At 41.6% G+C, this 22540-nt stretch overlaps 1 protein-coding gene across 7 annotated transcripts in view; it reads left to right on the forward strand.

Annotated features, from left to right (window-relative positions):
* Positions 1-16142, forward strand: part of diaph2 (diaphanous related formin 2) — a 371573-nt gene extending 355431 nt beyond the window's left edge. For all 7 annotated transcript variants that reach the window (XM_089022057.1, XM_089022075.1, XM_089022097.1 and 4 more), the window contains one exon: positions 12747-16142. In XM_089022057.1, the coding sequence (XP_088878183.1) occupies positions 12747-12811 (65 nt within the window). In that variant the 3' untranslated portion in view covers positions 12812-16142. The remainder of the gene's footprint in view (positions 1-12746) is intronic.
* Positions 16143-22540: the final 6398 nt, after the last annotated feature.

A 22540-nucleotide genomic window follows, 5' to 3' on the forward strand; every position in this document is an offset into this window, starting at 1 on the left:
TTTTGGTGCAACATGATGTTTTCAGACCAAACAAGCACAGCAAAATCCATTGACGCGATGGAAGGACTGCTACAATGTGTCTTTTTTTTGGTCAGGGGCGTTCCTTCAGTGACATCAAATACGGACCCGTCACCAACTCAAAAACAAGACTTCCGGAATATTCAGTGCGAGTTTTAAAACGTAAAATATAACTATATGCGGTGGAATCTTTGTAAAATACGCTCAGTAGAAGTCATTTGAAGCCATTTTACAAATTATGGACACAACTTGTCCGGAGACGTCGGTTGTCCTTTAAGCACTTTCTCACCCTCTTTGTTGTATGAAGCAGTTCTAGATGAAATAGGAGAGGATCAAAGTGTCCTTTTTACCAGTGGATCAGAGACGTCATGGTGGAATGCGCACGTCTGCTAGAACCTATTGTAGCGCCTTAAAATGTGGTCTGCAAATGTCCCCATTGTGGGACGAATAAAGGTTTTCTGATTCTGATTTATATATTGCTGTTTTAAAATGTCATTCATTGAAGGTGTGCCTTATATATGGAAACAGTTGGAAAATACACCATTCATTGGGGGTGCGCTTTATAGTCTGGTGTGCCTTAACAAGCGAAAAATACAGTAACTAATAAAATGATGCACATCCAAAGCACTGAAAAATGCAACCACAACAAGGATTATTAAGTAGTCATCTGATATATTTTTTTAAACATTCTTTCAAAATAGCTGCAAAAAATAGATCTAAAAGTCAGTATTTTCCATCTTCATGTAAAGTTTTGTGTGTGTTTTCGCAAAGACCCTCTCACATGCAGCGTGCTATCTTATCTGTGATCTAAATAGCTCCCTCACAGCATCCAAATGGAAGCAGGTCACTGCTTTGGCTCAGTGCAGCACGGTTCAAGCCCCAGTGGAGCAAGCCAGACGCTGATGTCAATGTAGTCAGGGGGTCTGGCCTCCCGCAGAGGCCCAATCAGTCTTAGAGGATCAGTGACCCCCCCCCCCCCCCCCTTAGGCATCGGTTTTCCTTTGCCTGATGGATGACACTCTCTTTTTGGCTCAGGTCAGAGGAAAGCATGTTTTGGCGCCTCGCTCCATCTGCGCTTCTGTCCCTGCTTCGTGCATGCCTCGTTCGGGAAGCCGCCAAGGCGTCGAAACAAACCAGAATGCGTACAATAAGCTCACTTATACACAAAGACGGCTCCATGTTATAAAATCCCATTGCACCTGTAAGTCAATGGCCAATATTTGAGAGTTCTTCAAAGCATGGAAGGAAAAAAAGGAAAGTCAAATGGCAGGTGAACGCTTGAGGATATTTGTTTCTTTCATGTCTCTACTTAGTTTGAAGCCGGCCTCCTGAAACAGCACTACTGAGCAGGATAGTCGGGGTTGGGAGTTTTGCCTGGGGCACTGATGGATTCTAAAACTGTTTTTTACACAATTTTGGGCCACGTGTGCCTTGGCTCCCTCCCAGAATGGCAAGAGACATTGTTCAGATGATTCTACACAGTTAAGTGGAGCGAGTTCAGGATTGGTATTTCTCTTTAAAACCCAAATAGTAACATTAGAAGCATTAACGCTGATTAGCCTCGCACACACTGCCTGTAAATCATTTTCTTCACTGTTTTGGTCGACCAACATTTTGAATTTCCTTCCATCAGACGGGATTTTATCGTTCATGGAGGCATTTCACAATACCATAACTTGTCTGGAGTTACATTGCAGGTCAACGTGCCCCATTCCAAGATAATTCTTATTACCAATTCATTAATTTGAATTCCCAAATTGCATATAACTAACCATCAACACGAAGCTACAGAAGTAAACAGTCAGCCAAATATTTTCTTTGAGTACGTGCTATGAGTTGTCACCCGTTGATTTAAATGGGGTAACCTGCTGAATTCACTCTAAGATATCAAGGCTGCTAGTTTAGATTCACTTGGGTGTCACTGCCTTGGTTTTCTAGTCTCATATAATCCATCAAACGCTTCTGTCACAATAACAAAATTGCACCAGGTTTCCTAAAATAAACAATCTTAAAACATGAATAGAGGAATAAATCTACGTTTGGGAGTTTCAGCACATGAGCAAATTTTAGGAAATACGATTAGCTTTCTGAAAATGTGTATTTTAGAAGAATTTAAAAAAATAATCTATATTTTATTTTAAAGTGCTTTTCATCGCACTAATAGACACTTTACAAGATCTTAAACTGCAAAATAAAATGTACACCTGAAGACATGCATTCATATTTGACATCAAAATGGATCTAAATGAAGAAAAGGATATACTTATGGGTAAAATGTTTTAAAAGCATTGGAAGGATTGGAGGTCGGTACGGTTGCAGATGTGTTGCGGTAGAGCGTTCCAGAGGGTGGGGGCGGCTATAGAGAAGGCGAGGTCTCCCCAGGTTTGGCTACGGGGAAGTCAAGGAGGTTTGTGTTTGATGAACGAAGATTGTGGGAAAGAGTGTCTTCGTGAAGGAGGTCATTTTAAGCAGAAAATCAACACGGCATTGGGTGATTATGTCTGTTACTGAATGAGGCGTGTACAAAAATCTGTCCTTTTCGGTTAAAATCAATATGTATTGTAATATACTGTAAATTATGTCTCGAATGCTTGTTCTTTGATGAACTCTTCGAAAATATGCCCAACGAAACCAAAACTGGAAGCATCCATCACCACAGCTACCCCTCACACTATCCAACTGCCTTGTGTCAACCGTTGAGACCTTCAAGTTTCTGGGAATCACAGTCTCCCAGGACATGAAGTGGGAGGTCAACACCAACTCTATTCTGAAAAAGGCCCAACAGAGAATGTACTTCCTGAGGCTGCTAAAGAAGCATGGCCTGCCACAGGAGGTGCTGCAACAATTCTACACGGCTGTCATCGAATCCATCCTGTGTTCTTCCATCACCGTTTGGTTCGGGGCCGCCACAAAAATGGACAAAATCCGACTTCAACGGACAGTTAGGACGGCGGAAAAAATCATTGGCACCGCCCTACCCACTCTCGAGGACTTGCACACTGCAAGAATCCGAACAAGGGCGCGGAAAATCCTACTGGACCCTCCGCACCCTGCCCACTACCTTTTCCAGCTACTCCCCTCAGGCAGGCGCTACCGATCCATGCGCACCAAATCCAGCAGACATTTAAACAGCTTCTTCCCCCAAGCCATTAACTCTTTGAACTCTTCAACAGTAGCCAAAATGGAACTGTATAGTGCCACTTAGCAGTTTTTTTTGGACGACGATACTAGTGCAGCGTGTTCTACCGGAAACAAATTCCTTGTGTGTTCTACATACTTGGCAATAAAGATGATTCTGATTCTGATTCTGATTCTGATGTTGAATTTCCAAGACACTTTGCTTCCACAGTCTAATATAGGCGAAGCATGGTCTCACAGTTTTGATACACATTTCAATTATTTGGCATGACAACAGACATTTGAGATTTGGTCTGTCGCTTCTTCCATTTTCGACTTGCATTTACTTGTCTATTTTTCTCAAACATCTTAATGCTTTCTCTAAGATAGTTTAAAAACTGCTAGTGCCACACTGACATTTTACAGAACAAAGATAAGTTTGTGTTGTCGAAATATGAAGGGAGTGTGCAAACGCCAGCGGATGTGCGAGTGTGAGGGTTGAAATTGTTGAGCGCGATGTATTCTGGTGGCATGGCAGAGCTAAGACAGGCCTACATAAATATGCTGAATTCAATCACTATTTACACACTCTGTGCTCTGTGTTTTGTCTTCGTTTTCCCACTGTGTAGTTTTGCGTTTCAAAATCCCCCCCCCCTTGTTACTGGCATTACCTCTCGTGTTTACTCTGAAAAGCTGGCCTTCCCTGATTTGAAAACGTCACCCGGTAGGCACAGAAAGCAATAAAAACCCTATAACAGGAATTTAACTCAGAGGACACGGGCACGAAATGTCCCGGTGTTAAGACTCGACGTATGCACTCCCACTTTGACGGTTTGTGTACATGAATGCGAAGGACAAGCGGGGTTTAGCTGACAGCGTGTTGAGATAAACGGTGATAAGCAGAGAGCATGGTCACCATAACACATGCAATCACTTTTGACAGCACTGGATGTAGTTAATCTCTTCATGTCTCTATCACCACTCTATCTCAGCGGGTACCGTGATGTGCTTGCCTGGCGAAGTTGCCGATTGACCCAGTTAGTGAATGCGGCCATTATAGACTCCACCCTCCGTAGTGATGACCCCTTCCTCCCCTCCTCCTTCACACTGGCATCCCGCAACCCTGATTTAGGTTCCCAGCTGCTTTTGTTAAAAAATAAATACAATAAATACAAATTTATGCTCTGAACTGGCACTGAGGAATACCACGCTCAAAGATTTTTTTTTTATTTTTTTGCGAACGGACTGATCATGAATGCAAATTATTCCTTCAACAGTACATGGATTTACACCACTTGCATGGATGCAAATGTTTCTTTTATGAATTGAGTACAATACAATACATCTTGATTTATATGGCGCTTGAACAACAGCTGAAGCGGGAACAAAGCGCTTAACATGGACAACTATAATAGAAACAGAACATTCAACCATAAAGTATATTTGATGAGTTACAATTTCTAATGAAGCTGAAAAAAGGAATGTGACGTCATTTTGAATGTCACAAAAATATACATAAAAAAGACAAACATACATTAAAAATGCAAATAGTTACAAGACTACAAGTACAAAGCTACAATTGACCCTTTAGTGTTGAATTCATATTGAATACCCACACTGAACTCATTCACTGTCATTCACGGATGTATTTGGAAATTAAAAATATGACATAGAACGCCGTTCCCAAATTTGTTCGGTTTTGTTTTTTCTTGTTTGAGTGCCGATAAAGTGCTGAGTTAATATCGTGCTTGTCATCATCGTATCCCACCAAGGTACAACCTGGATAAAATCACTCGTCTTCTGCTTTTTTCATATGTTTGGCAAATGTCTTTGACTTAACTCATTCACTGCCAGACATGCAAAAATAAGTCCACTCCAGTGCCTGGGTTTTTGTCATTCTCACTCAAATTCCAAGTCGCACAGAATATTGAGTTTTAGGACTACATAAACTTTCAATGAAACCTTAGACTCTCCTCTTTCATCAGAAAAACATAGTCAATTCCTATATTATATGGATCTAGAGTTATATGAGCTTGAAATGAGGGTGGCTGTCCAAAATACAATGCAATACCTACATATCGGTTTATACTGCATTTGCTTTAACAACAGCTGAAGCTGGAACAAAGTGCTAACATGGAAAAAAGGCAAATGCTGACCCTTGTGGAAGGGAAAAAAATTGCCAAAGGCCATGGCCAGCGCTTTAGCAGCACGCAAACAGAAAAATAAAAACCCAAACAAATTAGGGAATGGCGTTCTACCTCATATTTTTAATTCCCAAATAAATTTGTGAATGGCAGTGAATTAGTCAAATTAGAATTTGCTCACATTCTGAAAAAAAAGATCAAGATGTCTGGTGGGACACACTGTGGTCATCGATCACCATGATTTTTTTTTCAAGTATTATCTCCCTACTCCATTTCACATGCTTCTTAAATCATGGCAGGACAAACAATACTCAAGGGAAAAGGACTACTTTGGCTATTTTTTCCCACTGGGCATAGAATTTTTCTTTTTCCTCCAGTTGAGCTATTTCCTATCCCGCAGTACTTGTTGGGAGTGATTACTCTTCCCGCCGAATCAGGAGCTCTTTTTGCCGCAACTGTAGTCTTGCGATACCCGGGCCATAAGTTTCGCCTCGAAGAAATGGCTCCTCTCTTCCAGCATTCCATTTATATGCCATATCTTGTCTCCGCGTAGGGAGTTCCATTACTCTGGAGCAAGGGGAGGCTGGAATAGGGTGAGTAAAGGTGCGAGGGGATAAAAAGAAAAGATAGAAGGTTATGGCTCTGGCTAGAGATGCTCTCCCTTTTGACAACATGCCAAAACATAACGTGTCGGGCCTTAGATTTCATCAAATTGATGACGTTTCACCTCATCAAAGCAGAAAGTGCAGTGTGAGGAAGAGAGCCTGTCTGAAATAGCAAGGAAGAGAAATCATGATTAATACAATTGTTCATTAGAATGAGGCGCATTCCACCGGATGATTTCCACCGGCTTGATGAGTGACACGTGGAACACCGGGTGGACCTTCACGGAGGCGGGCAGCCGGAGTCGTACTGTGACCGGGCTGATGATGGACTCCACGGGGAAGGGGCTCACAAACCGCGGCCCCAACTTGGGCGAAGTCCCGGCCAGCCACACCTTCCGCCCCACCTGGTAAGCCGGCGCGGGGCGATGACGGCGATCCGCGACCTTCTGGTTCCGGGCCGGCGTGCGTGACAGGGCTGCCCTGGTCTCCCTCCCCCCCCGATGGGCCCGCCGAAGGTGGTGCTGTATCGACGGGACCTCCACCTCTCCTTCCTGTGTGGGGAAGAGCGGCGGCTGGTAGCCGTAGGCTGACATGAACGGTGACCGACCTGTGGCTGAGGAGGCCAGGGTGTTGTGGGCGTATTCCACCCACGGGAGATGGGACAATGGAGGCACACGCAGCGCAGAGCCGCCTCCAGCTCATGGTTCTTCCGCTCGGTCTGGCCGTTGGACTTGGGGTTGTATCCGGAGGACAGGCTGTCATATGCCCCCATGGCCCAGCAGAACCGCTTCCAGACCCGGGACACAAACTGGGGGCCCCAGTCTGACACGATGTTCGTAGGGATCCCGTGGAGATGGACAACGTGGTTGACCAATAGTGTCGCCGTCTCGATGGCGGACGGCAACGTGGTCAACGGCACAAAGTGGGCCGATTTGGAAAACCGGTCCACTACAGTGAGGATCACCGTCTTACCACGGGATGGGGGGAGGCCAGTGATGAAGTCCAGCGATTTATGGAACCAAGGGTGTGGAGGAACCAGTAGGCGGCGGAGCAGCCCCGCCGGGGGTTGATGGGAAACCTTGCCGCAGGCGCATGACGGGCAGGCCTTCACGAAGTCCGCCACGTCGTCTCGGAGCAGCGGCCACCAGAACCGCTGGGCAACGAGGTGTGCGGTGCGGCTCACGCCGGGGTGACAAGCCACCTTGGAGGCATGACCCCACTGCAGTACCTTCGCGTGCAGCGCCGGAGGCATGAACAGTCTGAGGAACGAACAGTCTCCCTTTAGGACAGTCATCGAGAGCCGGGGTACCTTGCAACGCCTCCTGGACCTTCAGTTCCACCTCCCACTGGAGCGCCCCTGCGATCTGACGGCTGGCCAGGATGGGTTCCACATGATCTTCTTTCCCCGCCGGTTCATGGATCTGCGAGAGGGCGTCAGGCTTCGTGTTCTTGGTCCCTGGGCAGTAGGTGAGGGTAAAGGAAAACCGGGTTAGGAAGAGCGCCCACCGTGCCTGGCGTGAGTTCACCTCTTGGCGGACCGGATGACCGCCAAGTTCTTATGGTCGGTGAACACGGTGAATGGCTCTTTCGTCCCCTCAAGCCAGTGCCTCCACTCCTGTAGAGCCCACACGACGATGAGCAGCTACCGGTTGCCCAAGTCGTAATTGGCCTCCGCGGGGCTGAGGCGGCGGGAGAAGAAGGGTGGAGCTTCTGATCGACTGGAGAACGCTGGGGGCTACGGACCGGAGGATCGTCAACGGGTCCCGCGAGCCTGGATCCTGGACCTGTCGCTCCGATGGCCGTTCCACGAGGCTTACCCGTCCAAGCTGGGTGGGCCGCCAAGAGGTGTCCGTTTGGGAGGGGGGGGCTACTGTCACGTGCAAATTGACAGCCGGGGCGGAGGTCGGGAGCGGCCGCCGCTGCTGTCAGGTGAATGGTTTTGGTGTTTCATAACAAGTGATGATTTGCCACTTACAAGGATTCCTCAGGACACCAGCGATAGAAAGAAATATGTGGTTTTCTCAATTGTGATGTAGGTCACACCCTGATCATGAATAGACAGAATAGAAGTTCGAGAATCTGAGGTGTTAAACTGTCATCTTCATGTAGCAGATCTGTCCTTGGACTAATTTATGATTTAATAAACTCCTTCACAGGAAGAGATCATTAGCCAGGTTACAAATCTGCAAGTTCATGGAAAGGACAACCTATTGAAATGTCTATGTTCTGTTGTTTTATAGTTGTTGGAGGGTGCTTTGAATATCACGCCCCTGTTGTCCAGGGGCGTGATATTCAAATCAAGAGGACGGTGTTTTACTAATGTGTCATTTAAATTTGCATAAACTCTCAATAATCAGCTGGGCAGAGGGCTTCAGATGTTGGGCGTCGGTCATGAATTGCTATGTCCCTGCCCGGCAGTGAAAGACGATCTTCCTGTGTTTGAGCCTTTGTTCACAGTGTCCGAATGAATATCTCCGACACCCCCCCCAACACCATATGCATACACACACATACACAAACTCTTGAGTGCTTCGGTACAGTTGGTTGAGCTTGAGCTCAACCAACCCTGCAGCCCTGCTCCTTGAGAGTGTTTTCATTTTGTGTTTGTTCCATTGTTCAATGTTTGTTCTATTGTTCCATCCGATAGCCTGGAATCACAAATCAAAATTGAAGCTTGCTTTCAAATAAAGGGAAAAAAAGCAAATCAACTGGCCACTCATGACGAATTACCAATATATTAAACATATGCCCCTGCTTCAAATGTCACCGTTCACGGCAGTTTCCACGAAGCAGCCTTTGATTTCAGTTCGAAGTCCAGAGACAGATAATATCTGGATCATATTTAACCCAATATGGCATAGTCCTTTCCCCATTTTTTTCCTGTTTATGCTGACCACTCAGGGTTCGTTCGTCCCACTCAGTTTTTCATGCTCAAGGCATTTATTGGATGCGTGCCAGCACTTCTCATGCACATGCAAGTATTTTATCATGATGTAACTACGCAACCAGCTGTGGATGACAGGCACAAAATAGTCATCTTAATGGAAGGGGGGAAAACCGACGAGTTCTCTATCGTCCACAGAAACATGAAATGGTGTCTCACTGGAGGACCTCCAAAATCGGGCCTGGGAGGCTTGTAAATTGAGTGCGCCGGCCGGCTTAAGGCCTTTGCCTTGCCTGTTTAGTAATCTTGGCATCCTCCCCTCCTTCTATTACGCTTGCCTTATTCAGAGCCTCTCCCTCATGGCAGGGTTCATCATGATATACACGCAAGATATGCTCGTGTGCTCGCAACACAATGTTTGCCGTTTCCCTCAAGCCATGCAGGAAGAGTGTGCTTCTGTTGTGTTGGCCAGAAGCCCCGCGGCTCGATTTACACTGCCTATCTAAGTACCCAATTCAGTTTTTGAATACATTTACATGGACATTCCAAGGGAAAAATCACTGATATGCATCTATGTCACTACTGTTTGGCACCGCCATCTCCGGATGTTTGGGATATACATTGATACCTCAGCTTAGGAATTATTTAGTTCCCAGAAAGTGTGTGTAAGGCAAAAAGTGTGTCTTCCAAACATTCATTTCCCATAGGAAACTATTAAAAATGAGAATAATCCATTTGCAGGTCCGCAGAAAACATAATTTTCGACTAAATAAGCCTTAAAACTACACAAAATATACCTTACTTCAGGTATAATAAATGTGCTATTGTATATATGTACTGTATATATATGTAGGGCCAGAGCGACCATCCAAAAAATTCATTCGCTGATGAAGCTCTTCGGATGAGGAGCGAAACATAAGACTCCTTCAAATAAGTACAGATGACGGTTGAAGAAACTTTTTCATCGATGGACCACACCTGCATGACTGAGAGCTGACACAGACGTATCTGCATTTATACTAATTGAATAATTACAGCTCCATTTCTTTCTGACAACCTGAGTATATCCATAATGTTTCTGCCACACATCTTCATTGAAGAGCTACTCCTACGCTAAAGCATACTGAGAAGGTAGAATGCTAAAAAAGTGAGACAAAGTGCAATGGCAGTTTGACAAGGATAAAGCATTTACAGCAAGCTGCGTACAGAAGGCGAACAATACTTGTCGTTCTTTTGTAATTCCGGCGAGCAAGCTGGTAAAGGAGGCATCAAAAGGCATCAGAGACGATTCAAAAACCTTGGCTGTGAGTTCTTGTGGTATGCACTATGTTTGCTGTTGGCTTTTGCATAGAGCTTGCATCTTTTGTGCAAGACTGAACAGTGTGCTCAAGGTGTCCAATTGAGTTGAAGTGAGTGGTTGCAATACAATATAAGGATTTCAGAAGGAAAAAAAAAATGTTTGAGAGGCTCTCATGGTGGTTTGCATTGGTATTTATATATACTGTACAGTATGTGTGTGTGTGTGTGTGTGTGTGTGTGTGTGTGTGTGTGTGTGTGTGTGTGTGTGTGCGCGCGCGTGCGTACGTGCGTGTGTGTGTGTGTGTGTGTGTGCGTGCGTGTGTGTGTGTGTGTGTGTGTGTGTGTGTGTGTGTGTGTGTGTGTGTGTGTGTGTGTAAAATTCATTTATTTGCGCTACATTGTTCGTTTTCACCTTCCATTTTTGTGCATTCTGGCAAGGCTTGTTTGGAAAGCGAGTCATTCTCAACCTGGTAACTGCGTTGATGAGGAGCGAAGTTGTTTGTCTATGAACGCCTAAATCACTGATCTGTCTTCCTTCTCTCCTCCTGTGTACCATCTGCATGTTGGGAGACGACGCTCATACAGGAAGTGCTTCTGTTGTGTGTATGTTTGTGCAGCTGAAACAGTGCCAGTCTGGGAGGACTGGCACCCCTTAGTTGTAGATCGCACTGTGGCGGTGGCTCATTTGTTAATCGTAGCAAGTCATCTCCAGGACTTCCCACATGTACATAGCCACGCGCATCTGGCGAGCGGCTGGCATTGTCCACGGGCAGACATGCTTGGGAGAGAACAGTGCTTTATGATTCTGTTAGATGCTAACCATAAATGGGTAAATAAATTAATGAGTGAGAATTGGCCAAATCTGAAAATGAATTCTAATTACTGGGGTTGATTGGAACTCTAGTGGAACCATGGGACTCCAACACAATTGTAAATTTCACACATTTGATATTTCCTAAAATTGGAGAACATTATTCTTGATGGTAATAATAATACTCATAATACTAATTATACTACTACTACTACTACTACTACTACTACTACTACTACTACTACTACTACTACTACTAATAATAATAATAATAATAATAATAATAATAATACATTTTATTTCTAAGTGCCTTTAATACCTTTTCAACTAACGTTTTTTCCTCTTCTGGTGTTCAAATTTACATCAGGAAAAGAAGAGTTGTCCTTTGTCCCTTTTCCAATATGTTCTACCACCACAGCAGACATACAATATAAGCTCATACAACAAAGACGTACAACAGTCACTCTCACACTCACACCTAGGGACAATTTGGAGTGGTCAATCTGCCTGCCATGCATGTTTTTGGAGTGTGGGAGGAAACCGGAGGACCCGGAGAAAACCCACGTGGGTCCGGGGAGAACATGCAAACTCCACACAGGGAGGCCGGACCGGGACGCGAATCGGCAATCTCTGCACTGTGAAACCGGTGTGCTACCCACTGGACTACCGGGCCGCCCATATACAGTAAAGTCTCTTTATATCGATAGTCCCGGTTATATCGATACTATTTCTATGCACGCACAGAGAAAATTACATGCAAACAGGGTCGGATATATCGATAGTCCCGGTTATATCGATATTTTTTCGGACTCCCTTGAATATCGATATAACGAGACTTTACTATATATATATATACTATATATCGATATTCAAGGGAGTCCGAAACAATATCGATATAACCGGGACTATCGATATATCCGACCCTGTTTGCATGTAATTTTCTCCGTGTGTGCATAGAAATAGTATCGATATAACCGGGACTATCGATATATCCGATATCGATATAACGAGACTTTACTGTATATATATATATATATATATCAAGAAAATCGAGCAATACCAAGGGCTCAGAGAGGAGCTGGAAAGAGCCTGGAAGGTAAAGGTGACAGTCGTGCCTGTGGTGGTCGGAGCACTCGGGGCAGTGACCCCCAAACTCGACGAGTGGTTGCAACAGATCCCAGGAACAACATCGGATATCTCGGTCCAGAAAAGCGCAATGGGTTAAGCTATCCAGAAGATGATGATGATGGAGAGGAAAACCGTTTGTCTAACTCAAAATGAAGATATTTGTATTCCACAGCAGGGACAATCACAAAATAGAAACAAACAAAACAAGTACTTGCATACACAATAGAAAAATGATACGGCTGTAATCATTTTGGGAAGCAGATAATTACTTGTTTTTGTACTGTGCCATAAAACTGTCAACTCATTTCTCTTGCCGTTTCAAAACCAACTAATAATCAGTTTTGTTTTTGTGAACTTGTGGCTGCAAACAGAAATTAAAAATACATCTCCATCAGTTCAAAACAGTTTTCATTCAGACGTCTTTGTGATAGCCGCTTCTCATTGATTTCACAGCAGGTCCTCATGTCTCCCTGACAACAAAAGTGCCATTTTATTGTGCCTTCAATGAAAGATGCGGCTGGAAAGCCGACCAAAGATTCATAGCTTTATGCATAGTCAAGTAAATATTAAATATCCAATGGTAAGTTTCATCAGCTACTTTGCTGTGAATGGCTTTGATTTGCTTGGATGCCATCATTTTGCATCTGCATGTGAACAATGGTGTTCTGTCTGTTTGAAGAGGATGCAAAGGCTCCACTTGTTCTGTGGTTCTGATTTGTTTTCTTTCTTCTTCTGATCAGACAACCGGCGTGCAGTCCTTGAAAGGTCCCGCTCACGTCACAACACCAACCACCAGGCCCGATGAGGCTCCCCGCGAGGCTGATGATGAGCGCCACTGACTACCCGGACCACTTTGCAACCACCCTGTCGCACACAGCAAAAAAAAAACCAAACACTTAGTCATTCATGCCTTAGTCATGATCAATTATTCTTCAATGTCCTCTTTAAAATCATAGGAAAAAAATAATAAAGGCTGATGGTGCTCCTCTACTTACGAAAACGCCAAGGACTTTGCCTCCATCATGTCAAAGAAAACTGAGTGCTTTTGACAAAACACCAACTGGCTTTTTGAAAATAAATTTCACCGCCAAGTTGAAAGAAGCCGTAGATAAACACAAGATACTGACTGTCATCTGCAAGAGTCTGCTTGATTTATCCCACAGTGCTCACATGCCGATACTTCATAGCATGGACTCCATAGTTTCATTTGATTCTATAAATTATATTTTTACATTTTATTCAATGCTCTGTTTACTTTGACTTGACATATTCCTCTCAATTCATTTTTTCAGGTCAGTTGTATGGTGGAGTATTTATGTGACACTATCAGATAATTGCAGTTGGGCACCAAGTGAGTGTGATTGTTTTGAAAAGCCCCTTTTTGTACCTTCGCGGCTCCTTCCTGTGCTCTGATGTCACTAGTGTGAATATAGTGAAGTCCCGTATATCATGGGAATTCATTCAAACCTTCTTGCAAATTGGTGGAAATCTGCAAAACAAAACAAAAACACGCATGAGTAGTTTAACCACTCCCACATGCTTAAAGCACCATGCATTGCCCTTGACGGGACCTTCACACCAATTGCATTTCTTAGCCTGGCAGCTAGTGCACTTTGTGGAAAAATCGCTCATTTTTATAGTTCAGTGAAAAGTTTGAAACTTAGATCAATTCACTCCACACACAAAATGAAATATTTCATGATGATAACTTTTTTCACAATTGTTGAAACCCTCAAATTCACTATATCAACAAATGAGAATACAATTGAAATGATCTGCTCAAATAAATGAGTTTTTTTCCCAGTGTGTATGCGCGTAAGAATATATATTATTTTATTTCAAAGAGGAATGCCATCATTCTTAGATAATGCCCTGGCAACCATTCTTCCTCATATGTTGTTGAGCACTTACTTAAACTTGAAAATGTCCCCACTATTACGCTAATAAAAGCTCATCCAATTCCAATTTCTGTGTGCATCAAACATTCAGACTTGCTCAGTTGACAGGCACTGCTCCGAATAATTGTATGCAGTTTTAAGAATATCCCCTCCTTGGTTTGACACAACATGGAAGAAGCAATGGCTTTTTTTACGATTGTATAGATATGATTTTTCTCCCATTAGCACCGCTTTGTGGTCAAATCACTTTCTCTCTGCAAACAAACCATGCCACTGTTCATGTGGAAGCCTTTCTGGGTGGTCTTGGTACAGTCTATTAAATAGACTTTGGTCTGCACCCTTTGCTGTGATTTGATCGAGTTTAACCAAATGCTCCAAAGGGAGAAAAATAACAGGACTTTGTTGACTGTCTAAAAGGTGTTTGTAGGAAAGTTGTTTGGTTGTTCTCTGTAATTGCTTGGTCAATATGCTATACATTTAAGGATGTTTGGCATTTTGATAGATCTCCATCTTAAAATGTGGTCTCTTGAAGTTCATGGTTTAATTACTTCCTCCTCAGTTGTCAACAATCCTCAGTTCTCAACAATCCAAATTTTAAACATTGCATTCTTCGATATTGGCGCCTGGACCTTGTTGATTTTTTCTGAGGTCATTTCAAAGATGTTTAGGGGTTCTTATGGTTCAACCATAAATATTTTGACTTGAAACCAACAGACATTTATTTTCTCCTCTTAAAAAGCACCATTGTATCTAAACAATGCCTGGTTAATTGAACTTCTAACCGGCTTGCATCTTATAATTCTGAGCAAAATGCATCTTGTTTTTCGGCTTTATTTATATTTATTTTATGTATGAATTAAAGAATAAAATAAAATAAAACCAGACAAGGGTAAAATTTCCTATAAAGTAGGCAAAATCTTCTTAGCAAATCTGCGTCGTTGACAGGAAATTAGTGCTAGCTTTCCCTGGTGGCATCTCTGTTGCGGCTGCTTCTCAAGACCATCTCCCAGCTAATGAAGTTTTAAACATTCAAACAAATACTCATCTGATGCTCATTGGTGTTCAAAATAGTGGAGAAGTCCCCCGGAGCTTTGCGGCCTCATTTCAGGAATGGAGCCTCCATCGAATATTCATGCATTTTCATGCCTGGGGTGGCGCGTCCACTTGCTCGCTGCCCTCAACTGTAAGCAGATGCTGTTGAAAACAAGCAATGAGTTCGGAGTCAACATGCTGCTTGTCTTAGCCAGTAGGCCTCCAACCACTAGCGCACTTCCAGTATGGCACATTGAAAAGAAAAAAAGGGGCAAAATGGGAATACAGTGAGACCTCAACTTACGAACTTAATTGGTTCCCAGACAGAGTGTGTAAGGCGAAAAGTGTGTATCTCAAAAAATAATTTCCCATAGGAAACCATTAAAATGGGAATAATCCGTTCCCGGGTTTCCATAAAATATACTTTTCAACTAAATAAGCCTTAAAACTACACACAACATACCTTATTCTATGTATAATAAATGTGCTATTACATTGCAATGAAACAAATACACTGCATTGTATCATAAAGTCACTTTATTTACATTTGTGATGGTCATTTATGGCTTGATGGAATGGCGTTGGAGGTCGAAGGTCAAAGGGAATTGCATGAGGACTGTAATTAAATAAATAAACTGTGCTGTAAAATAAAGTTTTATTTACCTTTTTGATGGTCGTTGATGGCTTATGGAAGGAGAGTCACCTTCCATAAGGACTGTTGGTGCTGTTCGGTCGTGTGCTTCCGCCGAAGATCACTCCGCCAGCCGTGGTGGGTGTGTATTATGAAAATAGTGCTTATTATAAGGTTTAATTTACATAAATTTGACATTTGTAAGATGAAAAGTTTGTAAGTTAAGGTGTTTGTAAGTTGAGGTGTCACTGTATGTGCATTTGGATAATTGGAACATATTTGCATTTAAATCCGACCCACCCAAAAATAATAATCACAATAAATTGCCATTGCCATTAATTTCACAGGCACTTCAACATTTATTTCTTGGCCCGGACTATAAGGTAGAAAATCTCAGTGATATGCAGTAAAGTCTCGTTATATCGATATTCTCGGGAGTCTGAAAAAATATCGATATAACCGGGACTATCGATATATCCGACCCTGCGCACATGTAAGTTTCTCCTTGCGTTCATAGAAATAGTATCGTAATAAGCGGTACTATCGATATAACCGATATCGATATAACGAGACTTTACTGTGTGTGTATATATATATATATATATATATATATATATATATATATATATATATATATATATATATATATATATATATATATATATATATATATATATATATATATATACACACACACAGTAAAGTCTCGTTATATCGATATTCTCGGGAGTCTGAAAAAATATCGATATAACCGGACTATCGATATATCCGATCCTGCGGCATGTAAATTTTCTCCTTGCGTTCATAGAAATAGTATCGTAATAAGCAGTACTATCGATATAACCGATAGCGATATAACAAGACTTTACTGTATATATATATATATATATATATATATATAATTGCATTGTAAAGTGTCGGAACTCTGTACTGGCAGTGAATAAATATCTGGATGAACTTTTCCCAAAACTCTTAAATGCTTTACTATAATCACCAGAAAACGTCTGTTAACTATGTGTGGAATGTTTTAACGAACATTTGACGTCAATGAGCATTATCTTTTGTAGTGTCTGTTGTGGTTTTGTTAACAACAGTAAAATATGAACCAGCTGACACACGTTACATGACATTGATTCATTGATAAAACACAAATGCAAGATATTGGCGCTCACTCATTTACGCAAGAACCCATCATTGAGTGCTCTTTCATCGAAAACACAGAAAGCAACGTAGAAATGTACTGTCTGAAGAAAGTTCAAACTACCATTTTTTTTTTTGCAATTTGTCATCCCCTTCTCCCCAGATTTTGGCCAATTTCAAAATAGTGAAATATTTGGGACATTTGGTTTTCAGTCCTACTGTATTCAGCCTAAAGAGAGTTTGACACTTGGCCTTTCAGATTTGAATATTTGGATTTTTTTAAGACATTAAAAAACAAAAAAGACATTTTAAAAGAGAGTAAATCCACTTGTCACTTGTATAAAAAAACAGGATTGAAGCACTTGTTTGGAGAAAAGAGAGGTGTTTTTAAAAATGTTTACCCCCCCCCCCCCCCCCCCCCCCCCCCCCCCCCACATGTTTGAAGCATCCAATGAACTAATGAACTAAAACTGCCCGTGCCAAAGTATTAGGGCCACACTGAAGGAAAAAAAGTAGACATTGTGAGAATCACAGGCCTCTATTTCCAACAGTAAATTTGGAATGTTTGGGGAATAAAACAGTTCAAACTGACGATGGCGTTTGTCTGTCGGAGTATTTTTAGTGGGTTCAAAGTATATATTTTCTGTTTCTTTGTTTTTTTTGCTGTTTTTGTTTTGGCTCATTTTGTAAAAAATGGATGGAAATTTATTGTGTTAAATTGACTTCATTTAAGCAATGTCTTTGTGATCAGGCCAATTTTTATTTGAAAAAAAAGCTCAGCACTGATTGTAGATTATTTTTAAACCATGTTCATATGTTAAGGGTGCAGTATGGCTTTCTTTTGGATCCGGTTTGGTGGTAAATGTTCATATATGAAAGCCGGTTTTCTATTTTCTCCATTTCATGACAGACATAATGATATATGTTTATCAATCATTGTAGAAGTTGAGAAGTTCATGTGAGGACAAAGTAGTCTTTTTTGTGTATGAAGCTGAAAGGTATTGTGTTTGAAAAAATAAAAATGATGTTGGGCCTTTGATAAAGTTGCAAATGCTTCTGCCTCTGCTTTTGAGGGCTTCATATAAAAGATTCCATTCACCAGAACAATGAGATGAGATACATTAGAACTAGAATTTTCCTCCTTCTGCCATGATGACATACTCATTGTCTCTGGAAGTGTTTGTGTTTCTTCCCTAATGTGTAGAAAACAGAAAAATCCGAAATGTGTCATTATTTATGTGTGTTGTGTTTATCTTTTTAGATGAATAAACTCCTTCTGGTGGCCAGTGTTAAGGAAAATCAAGCAGGCGCATGAAGTCTGCCATTCGAAATGTGTTAGAAAGGTGCCATTTTCATCGTACATAATAGATGGTATGCACTTTAATACGTAATACATAAAACATTTGCGATGGGGTTTGAAGTCATGTTGCCTCACAAGCGAAAAGATTTGCTCAATCTGAGTACCAATTGCCACAACAAACACATTTGCCGAATTGCTTCTTTTTGGCAAATTGTCCCCAGCTGCCTCGCTTTGTTTGGTTTGCTGCAGAGACCAAACACGTATTTTTGCTGTCGTAAAGGCGCTGAACATCCCTCATCTTTCTCGTTGTCGTGATTGTTAATTATTGTCTTTAGACCCTTTCTATTTACATCCTGCTCCATTTGTATTCTTTGACTATGTGGATGGGACATGGTAGAGAAAAATAGAAGGATGGCGTGACCATCTCCTTCCACAGACAATGTAATGGAATATGATTCAAAATAATAACCACTTTTGTTTTATAAACTGATTTCTGAAAGTCACGCTTGCTCTGTGTTTTGTTGTGTTCCATGCAATCTACACGCATTCTTAGCACAGTTTACCATGAACGTGATCCATCCCTTTTACTACAATATGGCGCTTGTCCATCACAAAAAAAAACTAAACAAAAAAAAAATTCATACCATATATATACATAAATAAATGCTCACGCTTACAATTTAGAGATAAACCGAACGTGTGTGGAAGCAAAATCAAAGTTCACACAGGAATCAGAATTATTTTGAATGTATGTATGATTTAAAATATTCACGGAAGTCTCTGTTAGTTTTAGTCATCTTTAATCCATATGTTTTTATGTTAAGATGAATAAAACAGCAACAGTCCAAAGTCTGTCATGTTATTTTACCGTGCTTCCATCACCAAAATGGGTGTTGGTCAATGGTGAACTGGCAGGGCCAGTATCTATATCTATATCTCTATCTATATCTCTATATCTATATCTATATCTATATCTATATCTATATCTATATCTATATCTCTATACAGTGAGACGTCGGCTTACAAACACCTTACCTTACGAACTTTTTGGTTTACGAATGTCAAATTTATGAAAATTAAACCTTGGAATACGCACTAATTTTCGCGATACACACCCACCATGGCTGGCGGAGTGATTTTCAGATCTGGCGGAGGGATCTTTGGATCTTCGGCGGAAGCACACGACCGAACAGCGCTCCAGCCGGCGCACCTTTCCACACCCCCTCTCTCTGAATTCACACGTCGATCGCCTCCGAGGAGCTTTTTGCAGATAATTTTATTATTATGGGACCGAAAAAAAACATCACAGGATGGTGTTCAGCCGAAGAAGACAAAACAAAATCACAGTCGAGGAGAAGAAGGAGATCATTGAGAAACACAAACGAGATGTGCGTTTGTGGCGTCACATGTGCACACCGCGGCTATCATGTGAATCTCAGCCTGACACATCTCCCACGCTGTGTGTGTGAGCTTCCCTGAGAGTAACTTTCTACGACCATTGTACAAATAAGGAGCCCGGTACCGTCCACCATTGCTACCATCCTTCGCCTAAAAGCTTTACACAAAGGCGTTATTTAGTCGATGCTTTCACGTGACTAATGACACATAGAATAAGGTATGTTGTGTGTAGTTTTAAGGCTTATTTAGTTTAAAATTATATTTTATGGAGACCTGGGAACGGATTATTCTCATTTTAATGGTTTCCTAAGGGAAAAAAAAATGGATACACACTTGTCGCCTTACACACTCTGTCTGGGAACCAATTAAGTTCATAAGCAAAGGTCTCACTGTATCTATATCTATATATTCTATGTCTATGCCTTTACCTATGTCTATATATTTATGGATGGGTGGATGGATGGGTGTGGCCTGCTGGTCAAATCGTGAGTGTGTCAAACTTATTTATTTTGATAGTTTTTTTACTGATGGAAGGTCCCCTGAACACATCTGGCCAGTGCTTATGCAGACAAAGTGCCAACATTACTTGATCAAATTTCCACAATGTTTAGTACCCTAAACTTAATACTAAATTAGCACTAAACATTGTGGAAATTATTTGCTCTATTCTATTTCCTAGGTACGATTGGTAGATCACATGACAAGGCAATGTCACATTGTCATGAACTGACGCTATACAAATAAAGTTGAGTTGTTTAAAAAAACATGACGTCAGCTTATCAGCCAACCCTTTACTTGATTGACACACCGGACAACCAATCGGATGACATTAACAAGCTAGTCATTAGTTACATGCTAATTTTGCAATTTTGCAATGTTTTGTTTTTTTCCTATTAAACGTAAAATATGATATAAAAATAAGTGTGGCAGCTGGAACATGTAAGAAGAAAAATATTATCCTTTTCATATGGAATGGGAGGAGGACTTTTTTTTTCACGATGACATTTTCGAAGTGCGTTTGTATTGTCTACAAGTTATCCGTGAACTCAGGTAATGGCAAAAATGGACATCATTATGTTGTGTAATGCAACATATGCGGTTATACATCAATATATGTAAGTTGTAAGAATCCTCAATATATTTCTCAATAAATATAATGTGTCGATCATTTTGACTTGTTATTTCAAAAGTAGCTCGCATGATGAAAAAGTGTGAACACCCCTGCTCTACAGTTTATGGGCAAAAGAAAATTGACATGAAGCCTAATTGTGCTGTGCAGATGATCTGTCAGGAAGTGTATTAGAGTCACACAATGGGTGAGAAGAAGGAGAGCGCATGTGTGGGCCCAGCTTATCTGTCAGCTTTGTGACAGGGCCACTGCAGCTCGCGGCCTACCTGCAGCTCGCGAGCATGAAAAACAGAATAAAACAAATGTGTATTAAAGACACACACACACATACCAACATTAAAAGGCATCCCCAAGCTCATTAGGTATGCGCTTCTTTGTCATCGCTTACCTGGTTTAGTCCAAAGAGCAGCAACACCCCAACCCCTCAAATACATCATAGGGTGGGGGTGGCATAATCTTCACTGATTCAGCTGGCAAGTAAAAAAAAACATGGGACATTATTTATAGCTACAAAGCAATTTCCTTGTGAGGAAATATTGTGGCCTCCTTCGGGTATGTTTACTCTCAGCCAAATACAAATTAACCTGAAAAGATCAACAATGAGCCTAATTTGGAAAGTGCTGCACCTAAATACCGATCACAGCTTGTTGGGAGATGCAGCTGCATGTGTTTGTCAAGTCATGTATCAAAATGTCTGTCTCTCTCTCTCTCTCTCTCTCTCTCTCTCTCTCTCTCTCTCTCTCTCTCTCTCTCTCTCTCTCTCTCTCTCTCTCTCTCTCTCTCTCTCTATATATATATATATATATATATATATATATATATATATATATATATATATATATATATATATATATATATATATATATATATATATATATATATATATATATATATACGTACCTACCTACGTACGTACCTAGCCACCGACCGACAGACAGACAGTGGGACCTCGGTTTACGAACACCTTGCTTTACGAAATTTTCGGTTAACGAATGTTAAATTTATGCAAATTAAACCTTGGATTAAGCACTACTTTTCGGGATACACACGGAGCGCCGCCCCACCACGGCTGGCGGAGTAATCTTCGGCGGAAGAACACCAAAGCACACGACCGAACAGCGCCCCAGCCGGCCTACCTTTGCACACCCCCTTTCTATGAGTGCACATGTCGATCGTCTTCAACGATACTTTTGCTGTTGGATTGGATTGGATTATGGACCAAAAAAGACCTCACCACAGGCTCGTGTTCAGCCGAAGAAGACACAAAACAAAATCACAGTCGAGGAGAAGGAGATCATTGAGAAACACGAACGAGGTGTGTGTTTGTCTGATTTCGCGGCCCGGTACCGATATGCCATTGCTACCATCCTTCGCAACAAAGCTTTACACAAAGGCCTTATTTACTCGATGCTTTCACGTGACTAATGTCTAATGCTGTCTAATCTGTTTTCGTCAATGGATGCTACAGCTTTGTGTTTGCCTTCAACATTTAGCTTGTAGTAGATGTGCACATTCCACCATGACGTAAGTGATCCACTGGTAAAAAGGATGCCTTGATCCTCTCCTCTTTCATCTAGAACTGTTTCATGGAACAAAGAAGGTGCGGAAAGTGCTTAAAAATAAATGACTCGCTGTGTCTTTGTGTTGTCATATTATTTATTTAGTTTTTGTTTGTTTTTGACTTCAATATGGTGCTGCGAGAATGGCTCCCTTTCCAGCAGCCGCTGTGTTTTGTTTTTTTCTACTTCTTTATTTCCTTTCACCTTCCTTTCATAACTTTGCTGCTGTGAAATGAAAATGTATCCACTGTGAGACTAATAAAGGTAAATCCAATCCAATACATGCAAGTCATTTTCACCAAGAGGTGTCCTCAACTTTGACTCATCGTCCGAGTGACAGCTGTCCGTGAGTCATATGTCTGTTTTTAAGGGCCTCGCTCCTCGCCACATTGACTGTAAATATGTTCACAATTGTGATTGCGTCCTTCTGGGCCGTCACAAGGTGAA

Source organism: Hippocampus bargibanti, linkage group LG02, assembly GCF_051943395.1.
Source record: "Hippocampus bargibanti isolate YZ-2025 linkage group LG02, ASM5194339v1, whole genome shotgun sequence".
Taxonomy (NCBI): Eukaryota; Metazoa; Chordata; class Actinopteri; order Syngnathiformes; family Syngnathidae; genus Hippocampus; species Hippocampus bargibanti.